Here is a 26755-nt window from a genome sequence, read left to right as displayed (position 1 = left end):
GGGAAAAGGAGAAAAATAAGTAGAGAAGGGGCTAGAGGTATAGCTCAGTTGTACAGAGCCAGCTTAGTATTTATAAGACCCTGAGCTCAGTCCCCAGCACTGGGGAGGGATTGGGGAGAAGGAGACAGCAAGAATCTAAGCAGACCCAGTTCATTTTTCAGTCCACCAATCAGAAAACATAATCCTTTTCTAATCATAAAACCACTTGACTCTGACCTTGGTTTCCAAAGGACAAGGTGTTTTTTTTGTTGTTGTTTTTAGTTTTGATACCGGGGATTGAATTCAGGGACACTCGACCACTGAGCCACATCACCAGCCCTATTTTGTATTTTATTTAGAGACAGGGTCTCATTGAGTTGCTGGCTTTGAATTCGCAATCTTCCTGTCTCAGCCTCCTGAGCTGCTGGGATTATAGACTTGCGCCACCGCGCCTGGCTGGACAAGTTTTCTTAACCTACTGTTGACTTTCTAACACAACTTCTTAAAGGCAATCCCAGACCACAGACTGAACAATCTTTCTGTTGCTTTATTGTTTTTGAGATGCTGGGGGATTGAACCAGATCTTCACACACACTATGGAAGTGCTCTACCAGAGCTGCATCCCTTAGCCCCTCACTGTGATATGTTGTTCCTGTATTTTCTCTAATGCCATGATTTTCACATTTTACTGCCTTTTGCCATGAAGTTCCCAGCTCCGTTGCCTGCTGGTTTCTCATTTTCTTCCATGAAGTCTTCTCATCCTCTTCAAAACACATGATGTGCTAACAAATGTCCACTTCTAATAATGGTTACCTATTTTCCTCGCCACACAGTGCACCCCTTCAAGGCAAGGAGCACCATCTTTTTTACTGTGTATTTGGTGGTAACATAATATCTGTCACATGTTCCCTCCTTCCCACTTTCATTAATTCTCTGCCTATGATATACTAGACCCTACCTAGGAACTGTTTTTTTTTTTTTTTAATGAACAAGATAGGATATCTAATCAAATTCTGTTAGTCTTTGATCTTATATTCTAATAGGGAAAACACATTTAAACAAATTAATTCAATTTGATGTGACAAATTTTGAAACTGAGCTATTCTTATATATTATTATTATTATTATTATTATTATTATTATTATTATTTTGATACTGGGAATTGAAATCAGGGGCACTTGACCACTGAGTCACATCCCCAGCCCTTTTTTGTATTTTATTTAGAGACAGGGTTTCATTGCATTACTAGTGAAAATTTCTTTTTGCTGAGGCTGGCTTTGAACTCATGATTCTCCTGCCTCAGCCTCCCAAGGCACTGGGATTACAGGTGTGCGCCACTGTGCCCGGCTATATATATTCTTATATATAGTATATTATTACAGTGAGGACCATGTATAAGATATGAAGAAGGCTTCATCCAGTCAATTATTCAATAAACATTTAGTGAGTGCCCACTAAGTGAGAGGCACTATAACAGATTCTGTAGGCAAAATGATGAGCAAAATCAAACATGGAACTATCCCTATGGGCAGGGGATAGAGACATATCAATGAAATTACCGCAAAATTTTATTTTAGTCAGGGTTTTTGGTTTCATATATAGAAACTGACTCAAGCTTACTTAAACAGAAAAGGAAGACATGGGGGTAAGAAACAGATCTGGCATTCAGGAGCTGGACGAGGGAGAGAACCAGGGGACTCACCTCCATTGTTGGCCACTCCTCCCCTGCTCTCTTCTAGGTACGGTGTTCCTGGGTCCAGAGGCTCTTGGGTTTGTTTAGATTTCCATTTCTGATTCGGGCGGGCTGATGGATACAGAAGTCCAGGGTCCAGCTGCACCTTATACCAACTTTCAAACATTCCATCAGTCTTCAGCCCCCTTGTCACCTGCCTTCCTAAACACTTGGTTAATTTCTAAGCCTTGGTGCAATCTGCAGGCTTGACCTTTGCTGTATTCTGCCAAGTCAAGTGCCTCCTGTCTATGCTGGTTTCCACTCCTCTCTCATTGCCCTCATTGAAAGATGAGGGCAAAAACATCTATATGTTGATGTATTTCAGTGTCTTTGAGGCAGCTTCCCCGCACAAGGAGAGCATTCACAGTTTGGTTTTATTTATTCAAGTAACTTCAACTATTGAAGTCTAGTTAGTCTTAAGCTTTCAAGTTCAATTAATAAATTTTATTAATCTATTTACAAGACTAGCAACTACAGTAATACGGGAGTCAATTAAATACATATACCCATTTAAAACTGTATTTGTAAATTTAATGTGTTCATTTTTCAAGTTCTTCAACTTTCTGATAAATACTTCCAAGTACCTAAATAATTCTTATAAATTTAAAATATAAATTTAAATATCATGACTGTTATGGTTTGGATCTGGAATATCCCCTAAAGGCTCATGTGTTAAAGGTTTAGTCCCCAACGCAACACTGTCCAGGTGTGAGAATCTGGGGAACTGATTAGATCATAAGCATTCTAACATCCTCAGTGGATTAATTCATTGATGGTTTCGCAAGTTGATGACATTATTGGGAGTGGTGGAAATTATAGGAGGTGGGGCCTAATTGGAGGAAATAGGTCACTGGGAGTGTGCCCTGGAAGGGTATTTCTTGTCATTTGCCCCTTCACCGCCCCCCCCCCCCCCCCCCCCCCGCTTTCTGGCTGCACGAAGTACTTAAATACATAATGTACATAGTATATATATATATATATACACACACACACACACACACATATATATATATATATACACATATATAAATATTATTTGTGTGTGTTTGATTTATTGAAGTAAATCAAACCTATCAAAGACTCCTAATAATACTATTGTCCAGTTGGGTTTGAGAATACAACACAATATACACTATATCCATATTTATATCTGTATATCTATATCTAAGTCTCAGATTAGTATCTGAAGTGGGGGACAGTCTTGTGGGACTGAGCCTTAATTCATAGGAGAGAGGAAGAAAAGAGAGATCAGGGTAATTAGTCTCTGTAGTACTCCTATAAGGTCACCTCATGACAGCTATGTTATTCATCTGAAGATTACTGCTTCTCTCAAGGAGTCTGGCAACTAGTGCCTCTCTCTCTGCAGGCCTGGGTGGTATAACTAAGTGGGGGTTAACCACTACTACTTGTGATTCCCATGTATATCACTCATATCTCTGTGAAGAATCTCTCCTGGAATTATTCCATCTTGAGTGTGTCATCTGTTTTCTGCTGGGACCCTAAGACACACCAACTTCAAGTTAGAAATCATTACTGTTTATTTTAAACTAAACTTATTTTTTCTTTTTCTTGGTACTGGGGATTGAATCCAAAGGTACTTTACCACTGAACTACATCCCCAGCCCTTTTTGTTTTGAGACAGGGTCTCACTAGGTTGCTTAGAGCCTTGCTTAGTTGTTGAGGTTGGTCTTGAACTTGCCTCAGCCTTCCTAGCTGCTGGGATTATAGGCATGAGCTGCTGCACCAGATATTTTTTTTTATTTTTAATTACATTTGTTATACTATTGCTGATAGTCAAAAGGGAAAGATTTTATTTGAATGCCTTAGAAATAAGATATCTCCTTAGGGTAGATGTTCATAAAAGTAAGTTATTCAAATTTTTATTAAGCACCTAAAGGTACAATTTTAGCTAGCATGGAGTGCTTACTGCATGCCAAGTATCTTACTAAGCATTTTGTGTACTTTCTGTTTTTTGATTCACTTAACAATACTATGGAGTAGAGAACATCAGTATTATCCACCTTTCACAAAGAAAAAACTGAGACTCAAAAAATTTAAATAAATAAATTGCCCAAAACAACATAGATAAGAAGTGGGGAATCAAGATTAAAATTAGGCAGATGGAGCCTCAGAATTCATTTGATAACCTCTATACTGCCTCCCTAACATTAGCTGAACTAATGCATGAAGTAAGATGGTCCTATATATAGTAAGGTTTTAGCTTAAGGGTAGAGAAGATATAAATGTAAGTCCCATTTGGAGTGTTCCTAATATAGCTTTTGAAATGAAAGTAAATTATAAATTGTGATCTGAATTGTAGTTAATAATGTGGAAGAACTTACATTTTCACCAGTAGTAATTTTTTATTAGTTATTGTTGAACCTTTATTTATTTATTTGTTTATATGTGATGCTGAGAATCTAACCCAGTGCCTCACACAGGCTAGGCAATTACTCTACCACTGTGCCACAGCCTCAGTTCTTACCAGTGGTAATCTTTTTATTTTTTTAATTTTTATTTGGTACTGGGGATTGAACCCAAAGATGCTCCACTGAGCTCAGTTTATTTATTTATTTATTTTTAATTTTGAGACATGGTGTTATTAAATTGCCTGCCTCAGCCTCGAGAGTCTCTGGAATTACAGGTGCACACAGTACTAATTCATATTCTCTCTCAATTTTTTTTTTTTTTTTTTTTTTAGTTGTCGATGGATCTTTATTTTAATTACATGTGGTGCTGAGGATCGAACCCAAGGGCCTCCTTCATGCAAGGCAAGTGCTCCACCACTGAGCTACAACCCCAGCCCAGTACTAATTCTTTTTATGTATTTTTCTTGAAACATTTGTGATTTGAAATATGTTGATTCTGTCATTTCAGTTAGTATTGGACTGTTAGTAAAAGACCATCAGAAAAATAGTGGCTTACACAAGATAAAAGTTTACTTCTACCAAGGAATAATCTAGCGGTTCTCTGAATATGAACATAGTTAATAAAACTGTACTCGTTACTGTCAACGGATGCGTGCTGGGGCAATGATTTAGTTCTTCTGAGCACCTTTGGCAATGATGAGCCCAAGCGGCTGCAGCCAAAGGCGGGAGACTGTGGCAGGTTCCCAGCCTGCCCTCTGCGCTCGGGCCACTTTCCCGAGGAGACTACCGCTCCCAGAGTGCTCCGCGGGCCGGGAGGGCGCGGGGGCGGGGTCGCACAGTACCCGGATTGAGGCAACATGGCGATCTCCTGGTGAGTAACCTGCGAGGTAACTGCTGCCCTCTCCTCCTCTGGTGGAGGAGTCCCTCGAATTTGGGCAGGCCCAGAAGGCTTATCGGCGGGTGTTGAGGCCTTCCGCTTGTCGTAGCCTGCAGGGCGAAGCTGCCGGCATCTCCAGATGTCCATCCTGTAAAAGGGACGGCACCTGGTCGCGTGCTTCCTGTAGCGCCCCTCTAGTGCCCTGACCGACACTCGGCGGGAGCTGAGTGACCTTGCGGGTCCGCGGACTCCTCCATGTCGAAGTCCTTCGGATCGCTCCCTGAGTGTTATTCTCTATGTTGTTGGGAGTCTGTTCCACGAACCCCAGCGCCCCTGAAGCTCTCAGTAGCTTTTGCTTTGGGTGGAATTCTATGCCAAGGGACTTGCTTTCTGAAATTTGCTCCTTGAGCTGAATAGTTTGACCCTCCACTGGGTATGCTGGCCTCGGGTAGAGGGAACCTAAAGGCTCCTAAAGTCCTATGTTCTTGCTCTTGTCACAAGACGTGGGTTTGCGTTCCACCCATGCCATCTACTGAACGGTGAGAATAGGGGAGCGAATTAATCGTTTGAGGTCCCTAAACTTTGTTCTTAATATGTAGAACGAAGATGCCTACTTTACAGATTTATGAAAGTCAGAACACATAATTGCATACGAAAGTAGGTTGTAAACTGTAAATAATACTCTTATGAACTCAGGGTTAGCAGTACTTAAGTACTAACAGGGCCAGGAATCCGCCTGTATACTTTAGTCCTGCAAAGAGGATCTGTGTCTTAATTCCCTTTCATCGTTCTCCACTGGGAGAAGGGCACGAATAGTCACCGAGTTCAATTAAACAAAAGGGTATAGTAGTTTTGTTATTTATTCACAGCAGCTCATGAACATTGTGCTTGTTTCCCCCACTTTACCAGTGAAAAAAAATGGAGGGTCATTTAGTTAATGATTTGCCCAAAGTTTCCCAGTTTGTAACTGATCAACTCTAAAATTCTTGGAAGTAAGTCCTTCAAATTTTGTGTTTCTTCAAGGCTCAAAATAAGGAAACCACACATGGTTAATATAAGAGTAAAATGAAATGGTCGTGAAAACACCTTGGAACCTTATGATGATGACATTTGTGTTTCTCTAAGTATGTGATAGGCCAAGGATAGGCCTTCTTGTTTAATATTTAGTTGAATCAGAAACAGAATATTACTCTGCGTGATGTAATAAGGTCTTGTGTGTGGTACTAGGAGGTGGTACAGGCCTGCTACTAATTATAGATGGGATGCTCAGTGTACCATTGTAAGTGACAGATTCTAAAAGCAATTACACATTTTCTGAGTATTCAGTAAGTGGAAAAAGCTGCACTGAGTGCTGAGATGTTTGCATTTAAGAAAAATAATAATGGGGTTATTATATATAAGTGGGATTTCTCATCTTAGATTTAGATATTGTTTTATGTCCTATTTAATTATGTGGAAATGCAGAGTTGTTGGAAATCCTTACTTCAAATGACTGTCCTGTTAGGGAATGCTTCCTGTCTTGTTCTTGTAGTTTATGATAGGTAGCATTGATTTTTCTTTATCTCTTAAGCAGGAATAAAAATTGATGTGCCTAGAAGTAGATTTGAAAGGTGGTTGTTCTTCAGAACATCTTTCATCATATCGTCTGATCATCTTAAAACACCATGGCATCGATAGCATTCAAATGGGTGATATCAAAGAGAATTCTCTGGAAGCATTTATTTCCAGTTCAAAGTGAGTTATTAAATTTTTAATGTTTAAAAAGAGTTTTAAACTTTTTCAAATATAGAATATTTAACACTTATGTATGCCTATTTGCAGGAATGTTTGCAATAAAGAAAAAGCGATGAAAACCTAAATGTCAATCAAAAGGGGGTGGATTACTATTGCTACATCTTAACTATAAATGTCATGACACTGTTTCCAACATGAAAAGTTCTCCAAATAGAAGAGAAGGGAAAAGATGTCAGAACAGTATCTATCATGTGATTCTGTGGTTGTTTTTTTTAAATGTTTTTTTTAGTTGTTGATAGACTTTTTAAAATTTATTTATATGTGGTGCTGAGAATCGAAGCCAGTGCCTCACACATGCCAGGCAAGTGTTACCACTGAGCCACAACCCCATCCCTCTGTGTTTTAAAAAGATAATGTTTGTGTGCACAGGAATGTGTGCATATGCATAAATGCAGAGTCCAATATGGTTATTTGTGTAGACCACAAGTGGTTTTAGGTGATGGACTAATAAAGGGTAACTTTCTCTCATTTGGATCATTTATACTTCGTATATTTACGCTTGTTACTTTTTTAAAATTGCAAAATAAGTCTAATCTTTTTTTGGGGGGTGGGTGTGGGGTGGGTGCTGCCCAGAATTGAACTCAGGGGCACTCAACCACTGAGCTTCATGCCCAGCCCTTTTTTGTATTTTATTTAGAGACGGGGTTTCATTGAGTTGCTTAGTGCCTCACTGTTTCTGAGGCTGGCTTTGAACTCACAATCCTCCTGCCTCAGCCTCCTAAACCGCTGGGATTATAGGCATGTACCACCGCACTCAGCTCACAGTCTAATCTTAACAACGATAATCATTGTTAATATTTTTGTGTATTCTCCTTGACTTCTTCCTATAGACATAGCCATTTCAAAAAACAAAATGTAATTTCTACTTTTGTTTTCTAAAGAATTGTTTAATTTTAATTATCTTGAAAAAGCCTATTGATATATATTTGATAGTCAGAGCATGGACCCATATAAGTAAATACAATAATCTTATTTCTCAACCAACCACAACTGTTTTTTGCTTTCCTGTTTTTTTTTTTTTTTTCCTGGAAATTGAATTTAGAGGTGCTTCAACACTGAAGTATATCCCCAGCTCTTGTTGTTTTCTATTTTGAAAAGAGTGTCACTAAATTGTTAAGGCTAGCTCTGAATTTATGATCCTCATTCCTCAGCCTCCCAATTAGCTAGGATTACAGATGTGTGCCACCATGCCCAACTTTTGCTTTCATTTTTCTCTGTCCCACAGTACAATTTACCTACTTCCCTCCATCCCCTCCTTTTGAGACAGAGTCTCACTAAGGTGCTGGCCTCAAACTTGCAGTCTTCTTGCCTTAGTCTCCTGAGCCTCTGGGATTACGGGCATGCACCACCATGCCCAGCTTCCTTTTCCTGTATTAATTCTGTTTACCTATTTCTAAAGTACATATGGTTAAAAAGCTACAATAGGTATGCTTTTTAATGTTTAGCTATGTTAGCCAACTTTTCTTTACATCTCTGCTTGACTTTAATCTCTCCTTCATATTTCCTATTTACTACTCTTTGTAATTGAAAGTTTATTTATTGAGTTAGAGGAAGAGAGCTATTTGAAGACTAGGGCAAAAAAGCAATGAATAGGTAATTTGGGGGCTTTTGAGGCAAGGAAAAAATCGTTTGCCCACTAAACTTTTTTTTTTTTTAAATAATGTTCACAAGTTTACTAAATTCTACTTTTATTTTTTATTTTTATATTTTTGGTACTGGTGATTGCACTTGGGGCACTTTTCCACTGAGCTATATGTCCTGACTATTTTTTTTTTTGGAGACAGCGTTTTACTTAGTTGCTGAGAGTTTAGCTAAAGGTTCTTGAGGCTAGGTTCAAACTTGCAATCCTCCTGCCTCAACCTCTGGAGTTACTGGGATTACAGACATTCTACTAAATCCTTTTATAGGAAACCAGGAAACCTTTGTCCCTGCACACCGTTCTTCCATTTCCCCTCTTTATAAAGGCTCAGAGCATTATAATTATCATATCATTGAAAATATAGTCAACTTATAATTAATTAAATACAGAAGGAGATTGCTGAAGACTAGCTATAAACTAAAACAAGAGTCAGAACAAAAATTGCAGTCATCTTTTGAATTTCTAGGAGCATTTTCATTGTTGAGAATTGGGAGAAGGGCTCCTGCTGTTTAGCTTCCCATTTACCTTTACAGGAACCTGGACCTAAAGTGGATGAGGAGTTAGACCTGATCAGCTTTTATACAGCCCGTGCCTTAAAACAGCAATTAGTCTTTATGCAGGTTACCTGAGAAACGGTTACTCCATCCCTGGATAACTAAAAATTATTACGTGTCTTTTTACTACATTTCCCCCTGCATATGTATTGTGTCTTTTTTGATGTCCCTAGTTCCTCATATATTATAATAGAGGATAAATAAGTGATTGTTTAATTTATATGAATGGATTGGAATTATTGTCAGATAATTTTAAAGAGTTAATTTAGGTTCCTCAAGAAAATAGTTCTATTATCATTCAATCATCTCAATACTCAGGGACTATCTACCTTCTTTTATGAATCTATTATCATTTATGCAGCTATTATCATAAATATTATTATCAAAGGTAAAGTATTATTACTGATATTGTTGTTTTATATGGAAAGGAAGGACATTAAGATTGGAGGCAAAGCAAAACCCATGATTTGGGAGAGAAAGTATAATGACTAAAAAAAATAAAAGGGCCTCCGCATATTCCAGAAGAGCATTTAAGACTTTCCAAAATATATAGCCAACATGGAAATGTAGAATTTTATAGTTTTAAAAAACATATTAATCCATTTAGTCCTTATAATAATTAATATGGGTGGAAAAGGGGTTAAAAAAAAGGTATAGCAATGTTATATGAAGCATTGATTTAGGGTCATGTAAAAGAGACTCCCCTATGATAGAGGTTATCAGGGAGGGAGAGTAAAAAGGATTTCATGGATGAATATACAACTTTGAAGTTGAGTGATTGTTGAGCAAAGTGTGAATGGTGTTGTATACTGGAGACATGGAGAGGAATGGAGGTAAGTCATAGTCCCATGTAACTGGAACAAGATGCTCTGTTGAGAGATTGATTCTTGGCTAAAGCCAAGACACATTCAGAATTTGCTTTTAATTATACTGAACTTGCCAGGCACTGTGGTGCATGCCTGTAATCCCAGCAGCTCAGGAGGCTGAGGCAGGAGGGTTGCAAATTCAAAGCCAGTCTCAACAACATAGTAAGGCCCTCTCTCAAAATAAAAGTTAAAACAGATTGATGATGAGACTCAGTAATTAAGCTTAATCCCTGGTACAAAAAAAAAAAAAAAAACAACTATATTGAGCTACCTCTAATTTTGTGTGTGTGTGTGTTTAAAGATATCCTTTCTTTGAACATAAAAGGACTTTCTGCAAATTTTTAAAGTAATTGAAGCTCTTGAATTTCTAAGTATTGTAAAGAAGGAAAATATGCTTAAAGTTGTACAAAATTAATTTTCTTAATCAAAACATACTGCTCCTCTTTTATAAACTATGCACCTTGGGATGTCTAAATACTTCACATTCTTTATTGGAAAGATTAGAATTCCCAAATACTTTATTTTCCTTTATCATCTTTGATCTTTGTTCTTGTTACTTGCTCTAGAAGGAGCACTACTTACCCCTTATCAACTCCTCATTCCTTTATCCTTCAGAGCACCTTAGACATCATTTCTACTGGGAAGGCTTTCTTGAACCTGCACATTTGCATTTGCTAGCCTGTCCCTGTGCCATTTCTCTCCCACTGCTTACCCATGCTAACAACACTTAACCTTTATGTTGCAATTGTTTCTTGTCTTTCTTACCCCCAGACTGTACCCTTTTAAGGATAGGGACTAAGTCGTGGCTCTTTCTACAAACCTTTTTCACAGTAAATAGTAAATTGGTTAAAGGAGTAAAACTAGCTTTAAATTTATGTGAGAACATATGCCCCAATTAACTAAATCTGTTTTACTGTTTGGGTTTTTGCAGACAGTGCTTTATCTGGTGTTTGTCATAAATCCACATTTTCTTCTCTTCCAGATGACTATAATTGGTATGTATTAAAATTCAATTAAAAAATAACAGTCTTTAGCTGTATCTGAAATGATTTCATTTGATTTTCTGCTTGCTTTTTTGATTATTCTTTCTTTAATTTTGTTTCAAAAAGTTATTTCCATTCTCTTATTTACTCAGTATCTGAGATTATAAATGTTTTAAATGAAATCATTATCATTGTGTTTCAGTGAATATTTAATTTGTTATAAGACAGACATGTTGTTAGAAATGCTATCTTCCTGAAGCCTGCTTTAGCTTTTTGGAGAAGTTAATTAGTTTTTATAGTTTTCTCTTTGGGTTCATATCTATTAGCTTAAGTCATTATTTATCTTTTGTTTGACATTGAATAATCCCAAATTACAAATTTTTAATTCAATAACTTTTATTTAATTCCAGTCACCATGCTAAGAATTAAGAGTAACATGACGTTGTCTTTGTTCTCCACAGAAGTCTGTTGTGCAGAAACTGCAACATATTTTCTTAAACCATGTGATTTTTTTTTTAATTGCAAATTTTAGTAAAAGCATATCTGCTTCTCTTTCGATGCATTTTAATTGCACTATGTTAAGTAGTTGTAAGTTAGACTAGGTAACATTTTTTGAACCTAAAAATTTAGGTTGAGTCATATAAAGTTTTTGCATTATATAAGATTCCATCCTTCATCAAAAATCATTGGTAGTTGAAATGTTCATTGCGTTGCTGTCATGGTATGTAATCTTAAAGTCATGATGAAATAATATGGTGTGTTATTCTCTTCTAGATAAAATTTTCTCACAGTTTAGGTCCTAGCCATTTTGTTGTGGTAGTAAGCTGATATATTCTGTGAGATAGTCTTGAGTTGTCGCCTATGTTAAGGTTACCAGGTTTGCTAATCCAGTGATATAGCGTCTTCTCTTTAGCAATTTGTGATTAATTAGTTTTTGCTGTAAAAATAATGATTCTGTCCTAAATAACAGTATAACTCTATTTTCTAAAATGTTCTTTTTTAGCAAAGTAGAGCTTGCTTTGACATCTGATGGCAGGACAATAGTATGCTACCATCCTTCTGTGGATATCCCATATGAACATACACAAGTATGTATGACAAAATCTACTAATAGTTTTTAATTTTCTGTTAGAAATGTACCTATTTCTTACAAATATCCAAAGAGAAGGGGATTGTCTGATTTTCTTTGTTTAATTTATCTTCTTTTGGCTTTTTTGAAAAACAGTTTTGATTTTCTTTTCATTTTTCTTTAAAGGTTTTTCTCATTATACAAAATAAACTTTAAAAAAAATATATTTATTTCTTTAGTTTTTAGGTGGATACAGTATCTTTATTTCACATTTATGTGGTGCTGAGAATCGAACCCAGTGCCTCACGCACACTAGGCGAGCACACTGCCACTTGAGCCACATCCCCAGGCCACAAAATAAACTTTTTAAATGCAGTTATGACATCGTTTTTCTGGTCTAAAAAATTTAGTAGATATCTAGTTAAGGATTATATACATCTAGTATAAAACTATAAAACACATTATTCATCCCATATTATTATTTAATAAATTTTGAAAAACTTGCATTTTAGACTGTTAGTTCATAACTTTTGTACTGTTGATTCTGATAATCTTTTTTTTTTTTAAATATTTATTTATTTATTTTAGTTTTCGGCGGACACAACATCTTTGTTTGTATGTGGTGTTGAGGATTGAACCCGGGCCGCACGCATGCCAGGCAAACGCGCTACCGCTTAAGCCACATCCCCAGCCCCCTGATAATCTTTTTAATGTTTGATTTTTTTAATTTAATTTTTTCTAATGAATCAATATGGGTATATAGTTTAAGTGGTCCAATTTAATTTTTTTCTGTCTTCAAAGCCAGAGCACTAGATAAGAGGTTTGGGTTTATTTTTGTGTTTAATACAATTTATTTTAGTTTGACCTAACTGTTTTTATTAATTTATATTTAAAATGCTTTTTTTTTCTATTTAATATAATATAGCATCCTCCTATATTTGGCAATGTTTGGTCTGCTCTCTGAGGAAAAAATAATTAGATTATACTTAGTGGCACCTATTTTTAAAAATTATTAGAGCCAGAGTGCTAGTTAATTTGACAAATTAGATTATTCTTTGCTAATTTCTATTCCATTTTTTAAATCTCACTATGTTTTCTTCCTGCCTCTGCATCCTAGCCAGATATAGGCACTAATCCAGTGCTCTTTTTTTTCTTAATTTCTTTGGGCAGTATATACAAAAATAGGCCTCAGTCACTGAGTTTGAAGCTGTATAGTCTCCAGTTCACAATGTGTTATGCCTTCTTCTGTTGTTATCTTATGCATTCTTTGGTGACATGCTTAATTCTTGTAGCAGTTATTCAAAAGAAGCAGAAGATTGTCAGGTCATTTCTTAGCATTCACATTCTTATCCCTAGATGACTCTTTACATCCCTTGTGTCCTCAATTCTGAAAACTTCCCCACCATAATATTAGTATTTAACTATCATTGATAAAATCTTTTCTAATGTTTTCTCTTCTTGAGTGTTGCCTTTACCTTTTTTCTCTAATATACCTGAATGTTCCCTGGGGACATTGTTTCCCCAGCAGCCCTTTTAAATAATTGCTGTTTGTCTCCCACAACCTTTGCCACTGGGCTTAGAGGTGTAGTAGGTATTCTGTAGTTCTTCATCTTCATAACCAGATCATTTCTCTTTTCTCTGACAGTTCCTAGCTTTATAACTTGTATCATCAAATCATACCATCAATTATTTTTTTCTTTGTTGTCATCTCCAACCACCAGTTCATTTCTCTTTCACCCTCATACATTTCTTGAAGGTTTGAGGCTTATATCAAACATTGTTGAATCTAAAATGTGTTGGTTATTTTTCATAGATGCAGATAAAAAGATCCTCCTTTTTATTTCTCCTGATGTGTGTTTGATTAAAATACTAATATTTAAATTTTTTTTTTTAGAATTTAGTATTTCTAGTTTAGGAAAACAAAGAGCAAAAAAATAATGATTTAGAAAACAAAGTAAAAATGTAAATAAAAATTAAGTGTTTTATTGTTGTTATTCTTTGTTTTGTTTTTGCTCTTGGGGATTGAATCCACAACTACAACTGAGTCACATTCGCCTTTTTATTTGTGATCCTTCTGCCTCAGCCTTTTGGAGGCACTGGATTACAAGTGTGCACTATCACGCCTGGCAAGCATGTCTTTTTAGTAATTGATTTAGTGGAAATTTTCAAAAGTCAAATTTTACAATTCTTAAGAAAAACAAGGGAAATTCAGGATAACAGTTCTGAGTATTTCATACAGTTGGCATTCGGTTTTATTTCATTTGTTTTATTGAAACACATACCCTTTCTTTGAAGTTTGATCAAGGAGTACTGCATTAAAGAATTCTGAGTGCCAGAGGCACTGTTATAGACCTTAAAGAATCCATTAATCTCAATGTCTTCTTATCTATGCACATAGAAATTTTTTTAAAACCACACAAAGCGGAGAGAATTTTTGATAAATTAGAATTAGACCTGCTTAGGATTAGGAAGACACAATAAGCATTTATTAATATGTGACAATAACTTTGATAATATTTAAAACATTTGCTCTTTAGCAACAGGTGTAAAAGACTTAAAAAAAAAGAAAACTGTTAATTATAGGCTGTAAATAGCAATGGGGATGGATTCTCCAAAGATAGAGTTTATTAGAAAATAGCAGAGCATTGCAATGAGAATACAATTGCCATAGGCCATAGTCAAATATGAGTTTATTTAAGAGTTTGAGACAAGGGGAAGTTTCCAGAGGCAAAAGGAAGAGGATTACCAAAGTTGTTTTGAAGCAATCCTTACCTATGAGGATCAGTAACAAGGGTGGAGTCAGTCCAAGGTTGACCAGACTTTAGTTGGGCAGATGGCCTGATGATATAATTTTTTGTGTAAGGTTACAGTGGCCTTTGTGCAAGGTTGTGGTTCTGGCAGAGGCTCTTGTGTTAGTTCTTGTCAGTAATGTGTGCAGAGATCCCCTTCTGAACCTCCCAGCTTTATTTATGTACTTATTTTTCTGTCAGGGTTTGACACAGTTGACCCCCTTTCAATTCTGACAACTTTCACAGCTCTAATCCCATGTATATACTAGTACCTCTCAGGGTATAATAGTAATTTTCAAAGACCTTTACTAATATTTCACTTTATACAAAAGGATGATCTTTTGCATTTACATTAAATGTCTAAGGAATACTTCCTCTTTAAAATATATATATATATCTTTATTGCTGTTTGGGGCCTTAAAAGAAATGTTAATAGCTACCTACTGTTTATGAAACTCTTAGAGCATGAGGGACAGCAAAGCATACTATGAATTATTATTTCACTTAATCCTCATTAAACTCTAATGAGACAGATATTACTTCCTGATTTTATAGAAAGGAAAAGTATGTTTAAATAATTTGCCCGAGGCCACAGAACTACTCAAAGCAGAACCAGAGACCAAAATGCATGTTCTTAACCTCTCTGTTATACTTCCTTATTCTCTCCCACATTCAGAGGGAATACTAGACCACTAATATGCAAGTGGTTTCTTTTTGGTCTAGTTATAAAGGCTTATCACAATCTGATTTCTCAAGATTTATTTTTTTTTAAATCATCTCTTAGGTGTTCTTGCATATGTTTCATCATTTACTCATCTTTCTGTGCCCCGTAAACTTCTGTCTATATTAGACTATACTATCTACCGGACTCTGACTCAACTACTTCCACTTCCACTGATATCTTCGTTACTTTGCATTTCTGAAGTCCTTATTCAATTGTGCCCTCTCCTTGTGCATATATATAGTCTTTTACAGAGGTCTTATTGTTTCCTGAACTTAAACTTGATATAAGTATGTTATAATATTTAATACAGTGGTAGGATATAGTAGTTGTCAGTAAATAGTGTATGAATATAAAGAAGACTGTTTAAATGTTTCACATCATTGTAAAGTCATATTTGTATTGTACTATAATTACTATGTATGCCTTACTTTATAAAGTACTTTGTAAAGTAAGGTATTGTTACCATTGTTATATATGTTATCATTACTAATGTATAATTTCATCAATATAACATTATTGAATGTTATAGTCATTGTTATGTATATTAATATCATTATTTATTTATTTATTTATTTTTAAGTGTGTGGGGGTACCGGATATTGAACTCAGGGGCATTCAACCACTGAGCCACTCCCCAGCCCTATTTTGTATTTATTGAGAGACAGGATCTCACTGAGTTGCCTAGTGCCTTGCCATTGCTGAGGCTGGCTTTGAACTTGTGATCCTCCTGCCTCAGCCTCCCGAGCTGCCTGGGATTACAGGCATGTACCACTGTACCGGCTAATCATTTACATTTTAAAATATAGGTAACTTGACCCTCCAAGTCAGTGATTTTTTTTTTTTTTTTTTAACTGTGCTGCAGTTCAAACCCAGAGTCTTGTGCCTGCTAGGTCATACTCTATTACTGAACTACATATCTAGCCCAAGTCAGTGATTTTTTTTTTTTTTAATGTGCTAGGGATTGAACCCAGGGTCCTTTATCTGAGTTACATTACATCTCTTTTTACTTTTTTTTTTTAATGATTTTTTTTAATTTTTTTTTTTAAAGAGAGAGAGAGAGAATTTTAATATTTATTTTTTTAGTGTTCGGCAGACACAACATCTTTGTTTGTATGTGGTGCTGAGGCTCGAACCCGGGCCGCACGCATGCCAGGTGACCGCGCTACCGCTTGAGCCACATCCCCAGCCCCTCTTTTTACTTTTTTGAGACAGGGTCTCAAAAAGTTGGCCATGCTGGCCTTGAACTTATTTTTCTTCTGCCTATGTCTTCTGAGTCACTGAGATTATAGTCATGTGTCACCATGCCTGACTTTAAGTCATTGTTTCTTAAAGGCTTTAATGAGCTGCTCCTACTGATAGAAATATATTTTATCACTCTTAAGCATTGGGAATGCAGTTTAGTAACTAATGTCTTTGTGGGGAAATGATCCACATTATCATGAGGCATTATTTGATGGCATTTCAGTTACCTGAAATGAAATCACTGAAAAATTTCCTGCTTCCATTGAATATGGGAGCCACATCCCCAGCCCTTTTATATATTTTACTAGAGATAGGGTCTCGATGAGTTGCTTATGGCCTTGCTAAGTTGCTAAGGCTGAGTTTGAACTTTTGATCCTGCTGCCTCAGCCTCCCAGTCACTGGGATTATAGGCATGTGCCACCGTGCCTGACACTTAGTCCCTTTTTGTGTTTTGGGACAGGGCCTCAGCTAAATTGCTGAGGCTGGCTTTGAATTTGCAACCCTCCTTTCTCAGCCTCCTGAGCCACTGGGTTTACAGATGTGTGCCACCCTGCCCAGTAAGAATTTTCATTTTCAATGAAAGGTTTTGCATTGTGTCTCACTGTAATGATTGAGATATATAAGAATTTTATTATTGGAAAATTAACCCAAAATTTGTGAGAGGAAAAATATTTCTGATCTTGTTGAGTAATACAACTAAGCAAAACTGTTCTGATAACTTCTTTACCTATGCTGAGTTACTGTAATGAATTACTGAGTATGGAAATTATTTTATTGTAACTCAATCAAATCCTGGCTAACCTTTTTCTACATTTTAATGTTGTTTGTTTCTAATTATTTTGTAGCCTATTCCTCAACCAGATCCTTTGCACAGTAATGAAGAAACACATGATCAAGTGCTAAAAACCAGATTAGAAGAAAAAGATGAACACCTTGAGGAAGGACCCATGATAGAAAAACTTAGCAAAATGTTCTTTACTACTAAGCATCGTTGGTATCCTCATGGACAGTAAGTTTTATTTTCTTTCTTCAACTCTGACTACATACACTAAAGGAACATGTAACTATCCTTGCATTAACAATTTCTGAAATGGTACTGCACGAGAAAGTTAACCCCAAGTACAATCACATATTATATTGTACACCACCCTCCCTACCGCCATCCCCGTACTGAGGACTCAACCTAGTACCACTGAACTGTGTCCCTAATCCTACCCTTTATTTTTAAGAATTTGAGACAGGCCTTTTACAACATTACCAAGGCTGGCTCCAAACTGTGATCTTACTGTGTCAGCCTCCTGATAGAAATATCAAAACAATCTGCTCCACTAAGTTCTACACAATCCCTGTTTGTAAGTTTGGGTATTTGGGTAAATAGCTGGATTACCAGCATGCACCACCATGCCCAGCTATATTATATTTTTATATCAATATATATACTATAGTTAAATTGAAATAATGCTTTTTTAGCAATATTATGTTTTTATATCAATATATATATATATATATATATATATATATATATATATATATATTATAGTTAAATTGAAATGCTTCTTTATTTTTCTTTATTTTAATGAGAGAATTTAAACAAAGCTTTCTGTGAATTTTATAAAAGGCCTTGAAAATTTTATTCTATGATAGTCATTAATTAATGTGTGATTTTTATTTAGCTTCCTAATAAGAAATTAATCTCGTTCTCAGCCCTTTATCTATTCTTTTAGTAGACTGAGTTGTTGCAAAAATAATTGGGATGCAGCACACAATTTGGCAATAAATATTGTTTTCAATTCTCTTGCCTTTCTCTCATCAACTCTTATCCTCTATCTCTGGCTTTAATTTTCATATTTTGAATCATTTTCTTTTCTTGTGGTGTTAGGGCCTAACATATAGTGCTTTTATGCTTAGCTATACTCCAGCTCCAAATCTTCTCTCTTTCATGTCTATTATCTTCCAGACTAAACTATGAGGGCATTTGGTTTATAAATATAAACAGTGTTTGTTTGAGCAAACTTTGTTCTCATTCACTTGTGTAACTGCCACTGGGCTGGCACACTTATAGCAGGATACATTTATGGAACTAACAAATATACATTCATCAGTCTGTTCTAGTGCTGGGTGCGGTGGCATACACCTGTTATCCCAGCATCTCGGGAGGCTGAGGTAGGAGGATCATGAGCTCAAAGCCAGCCTCAGCAACAGCGAGGTGCTAAGCAACTTAGTGAGACCCTGTCTCTAAATAAAATACAAAAAAGGGGATGTGGCTCAGTGGTTGATTGCCCCTGAGTTCAATCCCTGGTATCAAAAACAAAACAAAACAATCTGCTCCACTAAGTTCTATACAATTCCTGTTTTTAAGTTATTTATACTCAAGGAGTGAAGATAATGAAGTAAATACACAATTAAAATCAAGGGTGATTAAGCCTCTTGAAGGATGGCTCAGCGATACCTACGGGAGTGGGAGAAAGCTCCATAGGCAGAAGAGACAGCAAGTGAGATAAAGTATGCTGGGGAAGTTACCAATAGTTCATATTGGATGGAATCTAGAATATGTGGAGGAATATAGAAAGAGTATTGTGAAGGAGTTTGTGCTGAGCAGTTTTAACATGTGAACTGACTTGTACATCATTTATACATTAGAAAATCATTAAGAAGGCTCTGTATTTGGGATAAAGTGATACAAGGAAAGACTAGAGTTAGGGAGACCTGTTAGGAAACTATTAACAGAAGTCTGGTGAAAAATGTTGATGATCTAAATGGACGACCACTGAGAACAGAAAGAAGGAAAAATGAAAGAAGATTGGTATTTAAGAACTTTAATCAGCATTAGTAGATGCATGGTAGGGAGAGAGGGAAGAGATAGGAGGCCTCTCTGACAGGGGTGTTTGGGTAGATAGTGATGCCATTTATGTGAATGGGGAAACAAGTTTGGGAGTAAGGAGGATGAACCCACAGTTGATTGAGTTTGAAGGGCCTGTGGATCATCTGGTGGGGAACAGTTCTAAAGGGATAGATCTAGGGATTCTGGAGCTCTGTTCACTTTTTAGTTTAAAAGAAGCGTCTTCCCTTAACTTTAGTTATGACAGAGATTCTCCAGGGTACTGCTTTTTATTGTACATCTTGGTGAAATTCACTCTGAGAGTTTTAATTATAGTTGCTGTGCAGCCTGTTCTGCCATGTTTTTTTCCTCAGTCTTATTAGCAGTATCATCATCCTTAGAATATTTCAAACAACTTCTTTCCAAAGTTTTTCATTCATTAGAATAAAACAAAGTCTTTTCCTGTCTAAAAAAGCCCCTCTTTTAACAATCTCAATATTAAAGGTGATATTTCTATGTCAATTTCCCAAGAAAAAAATTTGTGTTTTGTTTTTGTTTTTGTGATGACCAACATGGTCTTTCAATTCCTGCTTCTATTTTTCATCTCCTTCCTTGATTCCTTGATTTTTTTTTTTTTTTAAACTTAATACTCAGTTTTTATGCATGCTATCTGGGTCTGTACCTATCTTTGTAATTGTTAGGGTTTTGTAAATGTTAGGGTGTATGAAAACAAATTAGCAAGCATTTCCATACTATATTTAAATCATTAAATCATTACTATATTTTAAGATTTATTTCCATGATTTACAACGTCTCTTAAAGTTTATCTTTTAGTTTTGTCATGTTATCCAGATATTTCAGTTAAGCCTAACCCTGAACTTTGGTAATGGCTTTTAGTATTTGTTGCCTTCCTCTATGTCTCATATTGCTACAATCTTTTGTAATCGTTGCTCATAGCCAAGTCACTGAGGATACGAAAATCCTCTGAAGGGAAGAAAGACTAAAGGCAGTATTAGGAATCTTAAAATCAAATATGTGTTTCAAGAGTTTTTATTTATTTATTTATTTATTCCTTTTTGTGGATGGATCACAATTTGTTTATGTTCCAATTATGAACATTTTGAGTACTTCTCAGTATTTGGCTCATATGAATAAAACTGCATAAATGTTTAAGTCATGGTATTGACATGTTTTCACTTCTGGTTTTTTTTTGAGTTTAATTTTTCTTCTTTTTTTTTCAATTTTTTTTAGTTATAGGTGAACACAATATCTTTTTATTTTATTTATGTGGTGCTGAGGATCGAACACAGGGCCTCACACATGAGAGACGAGAGCTCTACCACTGAGCCCCAGCCCCAACCCCTCTTGTTTTTTTTTTTTTGTTTGTTTGTTTTTTTAATACCAGGAATTGAACTCTGGGGCTTATCCAATGAGCCACTCCCCCAGCCCTTTTTTGTATTTTATTTAGAGACAGGGTCTCACTGAGTTGCTTAGCACCTCGTTAAGTTGCTAAGGCTGGCTTTGGACTTGCAATCCTCCTGCCTCAGCCTCCCAAGCTGCTGGGATAACAGGAAAGCACCATTGCTCCTGGCTATGTTTTCACTTCTTTTGGGCAAATCCCTGTAAGTAAGATTACTGGGTCATATGATAAAAAAAGACACATTTAAATTCAGTAGAAACTGTCAAAGTGATATTTCCACCAGTAGTAAGTGTGAGTTCTACTTGTTCCACATCCTCCCTAACACTCGGTATTATTGTCTTTTTACTTTAGTCATTCTGTTGGGTAAGTAGTAGCGATTAATTGTGATTTTTAACTTATGTTTCCCCAATAATAATGATGTTGAACATTTTTTCATGTGGCCATCTGTACATTTGTAGTGGGTATTTGTGTATGTGTGTGTGTGTGTGTGTGTGTGTGTGAGAGAGAGAGAGAGAGAAAGAGAGAATTGTCTGTACAGATGAGTTGTCTTATTAAGATATAGGACCCGTGGATTGAAGTACTGTGTGAGCTGTGTGCTTTATAAATATTTTCTGTCTGTGGCTTGCCTTTTCATTTCCTAAATAGCTTTTGAAGATACTAGTGTTTTTTAATTTTGATGATGTTTAATTCACAAATTTTTCCTTTTGTAGTTCAGGAGTTTTATGTTCCACTTAAATTCTACCTAACCCAAGGTCACTAAGAATTTCTTCTAAAAGTTTTATTTGGGTTGATTTTTATATACAGTGTGAGGGCATTAGTTGAGGTACCTTTTTTTACATATGCATATCAGCTATTCTAGCATCGTTAGTTGAAAATATTATGTCCCTTTCCATTAAATTGGTCCAACTCCTTTGTTGAAAGTCAGTTGACCATATATGTTGGTACTGGTAATCTTGTTCAATTAATCTCTATTTTTACAGTAAATAAGTTTTAAAATCAGGTAAAGTCCTCTGTATTGTTATTTCTTCAAATTTTCTTAGTCATCCTATGTCTTTCGCATTTCCCTATGAATTTTAGAGTCAGCTTATCAATTTATAAAAAGCTTGGTAGGATTTTAAAGAGTGTTGAATTCAGTCTGCAGATCAATTTCAGGAGAATTAATGTCTTATCAATATTCAGTCTTGGGGCTGGGGTTGTGGCTCAGTGGGAGAGTGCATGCCTGGCATGTGTGAGGCACTGGGTTCAATTCTCAGCACCGCATTAAAAAAATAAATAAATAAAATAAAGGTATTGTGTCCCATCTACAACTAAAAAATATTCAGTCTTATCAATATTCAATCTTCCTATTGAAAATGGCATATTTTTTTGAGACAGGGCTCACTGTGTTGGTCAGGCTGTCCACAAATTCCTGGACTTAAGCAGACCTGCCCTCTCAGCCTACTGAATGTCTGGTACTATAGGGGCATATCATGGTGCCCATATATAGGATTTTCTTCTTTCTTTCTTTTTTTTTTTTTTGTGGGGGGTGGATACTGGGGATTGAACTCAGGAGCAGTCATCCACTGAGCCACATCCCCAGCCCTATTTTGTATTTTATTTAGAGATAGGATCTCACTGAGTTTCTTTCTTTTTTCTTTTTTTTTTTTTTTAAAGGGAGAGAGAGAGAGAATTTTTTAATATTTATTTTTTTTTTAGTTTTCGGTGGACACAACATCTTTGTTTGTATGTGGTGCTGAGGATCGAACCTGGGCGGCACGCATGCCAGGCGAGCGCGCTACCACTTGAGCCACATCCCCAGCCCCATCACTGAGTTTCTTAATGCCTTGCTTTTCCTGAGGCTGGCTTTGAACTCACAATCCTCCTGCCTCAGCCTCCAGAGCCACTGGGATTACAGGCGTGTGCTGCCACACCCTGCTAGGATTTCTTAATAGATGATCATAGGACCTATGAATAAAGGCAATTTTACTTCTCTTTTTATAGTGCTTCTTGTTTTGTTTTTCTTATTGCTTAGAACCTTAAGTACAATGTTGGGTAAACTGCTGAGAACAAATATTATTGTCTTTCCCCCAGTTTTAGTGAAGGAAGGCACTGAATCTTTTAACATCAAAAAGTCTAGTGTTCAGTAATAGGTCTTTATGTAGATGCCTTGATCAGGTTCAGGAAGTCCCTTCTAGCATAGTTCTAGGGAGTCCCTAGCATGGAGAAGTATTTTTGTTTTGATTTGCTTTATCATGAATGGGTGTTGAATTTTCTTGGATGCTTTTTTTGCATTTATTAAGATGATCATTTGGTTTTTCTTACTTTTTAATATAGTCAATTATATTAAATGATTTTTAAATAGTAAGTTTACTTTTTATTTCTGGGGTAACTGATGCTTGGTCATGATGTATTATTATTTTTATTTATTGTTGAATTCATTTTGCTAAAATTTTGTGTAGAATGTTTACATCTTTATTAGGGATACTGGCCTGTAGTTTTATCTGTTTTTGGTGTCAGTAATGCTTCCATCAGAAAATAGATATGGAAGTATACCTTCTTCTCCATTTTTCCAGAGGAATGTGTAAAAATTGGATCTTATTTCTTTCTTAAATGTTTGTTAGAATTCACCAATGAAGCCAAATTACAAGTGACACACACTTGTAATCCCAGCAACTCGGAAGGCTGAGGCAAGAGGCTCACAGGTTCAAGGCCAGCCTCAGCAGTTTAGTGAGACCCTAAGCAACTTACTCAGACATTGTCTCAAAATTAAAGAATTAAAAAAAGACTGGGGGCCTGTAGCTCAGTGGTAAGTGCCTTGGGTTTAATCCCCAGGGCCAAAAAAAAAAAAAAAAAAAAAAAACAAACCAAGGAATTCACCAGGGAAGCAAGCCATCTGGGTCTGGAGTTTTCTTTATGGGAAGTTTTAATTACACATTTAGTTAGTTTAGTTGATATGTAAAGGCTCTTTAGTTTATCAAAAGTTTCTTCTTGAGGGCACTGTGTTAGTTTGTGTTTTTCAAAGAATTTGCCCATTTCATCTAAATTGTTGGGTTTATTTGCATATTGTTGATCATTGTATTTCCTTATTGTCTTTTAAATATTTTAATTATAGTGATGTCACTTCTCACATTCTTTTTCTTTTTAATTTTTAAAATTTGTTCTAATTAGATGTACATGACAGTAGAATGCATTTTGACACATTGTACACAAATGGAGCATAACTTCTCATTCCTCTGGCTGTACATGATGGAGAGTCACCCCAGTAGTGTAATCATACATGTATATAGGGTAATAATATCTGTCTCATTCTACCTCCCTTCACAGCCCCACATCCCCACCCCTCCCTCTACTCCCCACCTCTCACATTCTTGATATGATTAATTTTGTTGATCTTTTCCAAGAATCATCTTTTTGGTTTTATCAAGTCTACTGTTTTTCTATTTTCTATTTTATTGTTTTTTTGCTCTTTGTTATATCCTTTTTAAACTTTCTTTTGGTTTAAGTAAGTTGTGATCAAAATATCTGGAAATAAATTTGTTCATGCTGGTTATTATGCTCTAGGTATTTTCTGCAACTTACTTTTTCATGTTAGCATGCAGAGGCGTATTTTATTCTTTTCAACTTAATTCTTTTATACATTTTCAAAAAATCATTATCACCCAGCACTGCAAAAAAAAAAAAAAAAAATCAATATCAGAAAAATCAGAAAGTTTTCTATATGAAACTTTAAGATAAACAAAACATGCTTAGGTATTTTGATCACAAACAAAACTAAAGAGCATGAGATACATATCTTATCATTTGTGGAATAAAAATTTTTAAATGGAATTTCCACATTAGCAAAAAAGCAAAGAAAATTAACTCCTGACCACCTTGCCAAAAATCTTACTATACGGGAAGTTTTGAAGAGAACTAATCAATCACATTTGTACTCTGTATTTTCTTTTTTAAAATTTACTTTGTTATAGATGGACACAATACCTTTGTTTTATTCATTGATTTTTGTGTGGTGCTGAGAACTGAACCTAGTGCCTCACACATGCTAATAGGCAAGTACTCTACCACTGAGCCACAACCCTAGCCTGTACTCTGTATTTTCTTAACTCAGTAAAGAAAATAAAGAAATATGAAGAAACAAAAAGAAAAATTCTCCACAGTGAAATCACTCAAAAATAATCACTGTTAACAGTGCATTTTTTTTTTCTCTAGATCTATTCATAAGCTTGGTTAGTTGCTTATTTTTACATGGTTGTAATCATATGTGAATTTGCATCATATATCCCTGTCTTAATATTTTAATTATTTTTCTGTATTACTTTAGGACAGATTTCCAGAATAGTGGGTTGAGCCTCCTTAATCCGAAATCCAAAATGCTCCAAAGTCTGAAACTTTTCAAGCACTAATGTGGAAAATTTCACATCATATGTTAAGGATTGTAGTAAAAATGCAGGCACATTAACAATATTATACAAAATTATCTTCAGGATATATGTGTAAGCTGTATAAGAAACCAACAAATTTTTTTGTTTAGACTTGGGTCCTATCCCCAAGATATTACGTATATGCAGCTATTCTAAAATCAAACTATTCCAAAAAAGAAAAATTCCAAAATTTGAAATATTTCTGTTCTCACGTATTTGAGATAAGGGATGTTCAACCTGTACTAAATGAAGGTTGTGAATATTACCATTCTGCTTTTCAAAAGTATTGCACCAATTAATACTTGAATCAGCCAAGGCTGATTTCACCACACTCATGCTTGGATTAGACATTATAATTTTTAACATATTTGTGATCAGAAACAAAAGTAAACTGTTCCTGATGATATTAAAATATAATTTTGTAGATCAAGTGGCTTCTGTTCAGTTTTTAAAATAAAACTGTAATAGAACATGCTTATGATATAGTGTTTTTTTATTATAAAGACAAATTTTATTATTAGTTTTTAATTAAGGTTACCTTGAAAATGTCCTCAAGATCTGAAAGAAGATTTTCCAAAATGCTTAATTGATAGGAAGCAATTTTCACACTGGGAGAATGTAGTTTATTAAGAAATATCTGAGATGTATCCAAAAATGTATGTATAAAGTTTCATTGATTTTTTTCAAATAGTTCTAATAAAAATAGCAAAATAATCATAGACATTTGAGATTTCTATCAGAAGTAATAAACGTTTACTAAAATAATTTATCTCAGATATATTCTTCTTTTCAAGGTATCATAGACGTCGTAAGAATCCGAATCCTCCAAAAGACAGATGATATTGAGACTCCTGGGAGAATCAAAGAAAAACGTTATCTGGTGTCTCATTTGCCATTTGAGAAAATGCAATCTGGTGTATTCACTAATATGTTATTTAGTAATATAATAATAAAATGTCTTTTCATATATTAGAATATGTATTTATTAATCCTGGACTTTACATTTTAGAGAAATGATTTCATTTATTTTCCTTTTGAGATATTAAAGGCTACCACTTATTTTTATGTGTCTAGTATGAGTATTTTTACATCATCATGTAAACATTATCATTAGTATAAATATGGTTAATAAAATATGCATGCTTCTTCTGAAGAAATTTTTCAAATTTATTTTCATTGGTGCATTAGTTTTACCTAATAGTGGGAATCATTATGCTGTATTTGTACATACACATAACATAATTTGATCAGTTTCATTTCAGTGTATCTTCCTTTTTCTCCCTACCCCATCTGCTTGCTCTATCCAATTTAATTGGTACGTTGTAATTATATAGAAAAGCTGTAGTCACTGCGGTTATATTTGTACCCGGACATAGCATAATTTGGTACATTTTGCTCCCCAGTACTTCCCCGTGTCCTCGCTCTTCCCTCCCTCTTGACTTCACGAAGGTGTTTCCAAGTTGCCTTTGAGAATAAACTTACGAAGACAATCCAGAAAA

At 35.4% G+C, this 26755-nt stretch overlaps 1 protein-coding gene across 3 annotated transcripts; it reads left to right on the top strand.

Moving 5' to 3' along the window:
* Positions 1 to 4885: 4885 nt before the first annotated feature.
* On the top strand, positions 4886 to 26755 carry Mrpl42 (mitochondrial ribosomal protein L42). 3 transcript variants are annotated; one of them, XM_027928888.2, is made up of 6 exons: positions 4886 to 4952; positions 6532 to 6692; positions 10743 to 10806; positions 11798 to 11882; positions 17464 to 17627; positions 26051 to 26755. In XM_027928888.2, the coding sequence occupies exons 2-6, from the start codon at positions 6623 to 6625 to the stop codon at positions 26094 to 26096; spliced, it is 429 nt and encodes a 142-aa protein (XP_027784689.1). In that variant the 5' UTR covers positions 4886 to 4952; positions 6532 to 6622; the 3' UTR covers positions 26097 to 26755. The 3 variants fall into 3 exon arrangements, with proteins under 3 accessions (XP_027784689.1, XP_071465748.1, XP_027784696.1); XM_071609647.1 differs by having other exon boundaries at positions 26032 to 26074; XM_027928895.2 differs by having other exon boundaries at positions 4903 to 4952; positions 6529 to 6692.

This window comes from Marmota flaviventris, chromosome 3 (genome assembly GCF_047511675.1).
Source record: "Marmota flaviventris isolate mMarFla1 chromosome 3, mMarFla1.hap1, whole genome shotgun sequence".
Taxonomy (NCBI): domain Eukaryota; kingdom Metazoa; phylum Chordata; class Mammalia; order Rodentia; family Sciuridae; genus Marmota; species Marmota flaviventris.
Note: the sequence above shows the minus strand (reverse complement) of the source record. Positions and strands in the feature narration are given on the sequence as shown.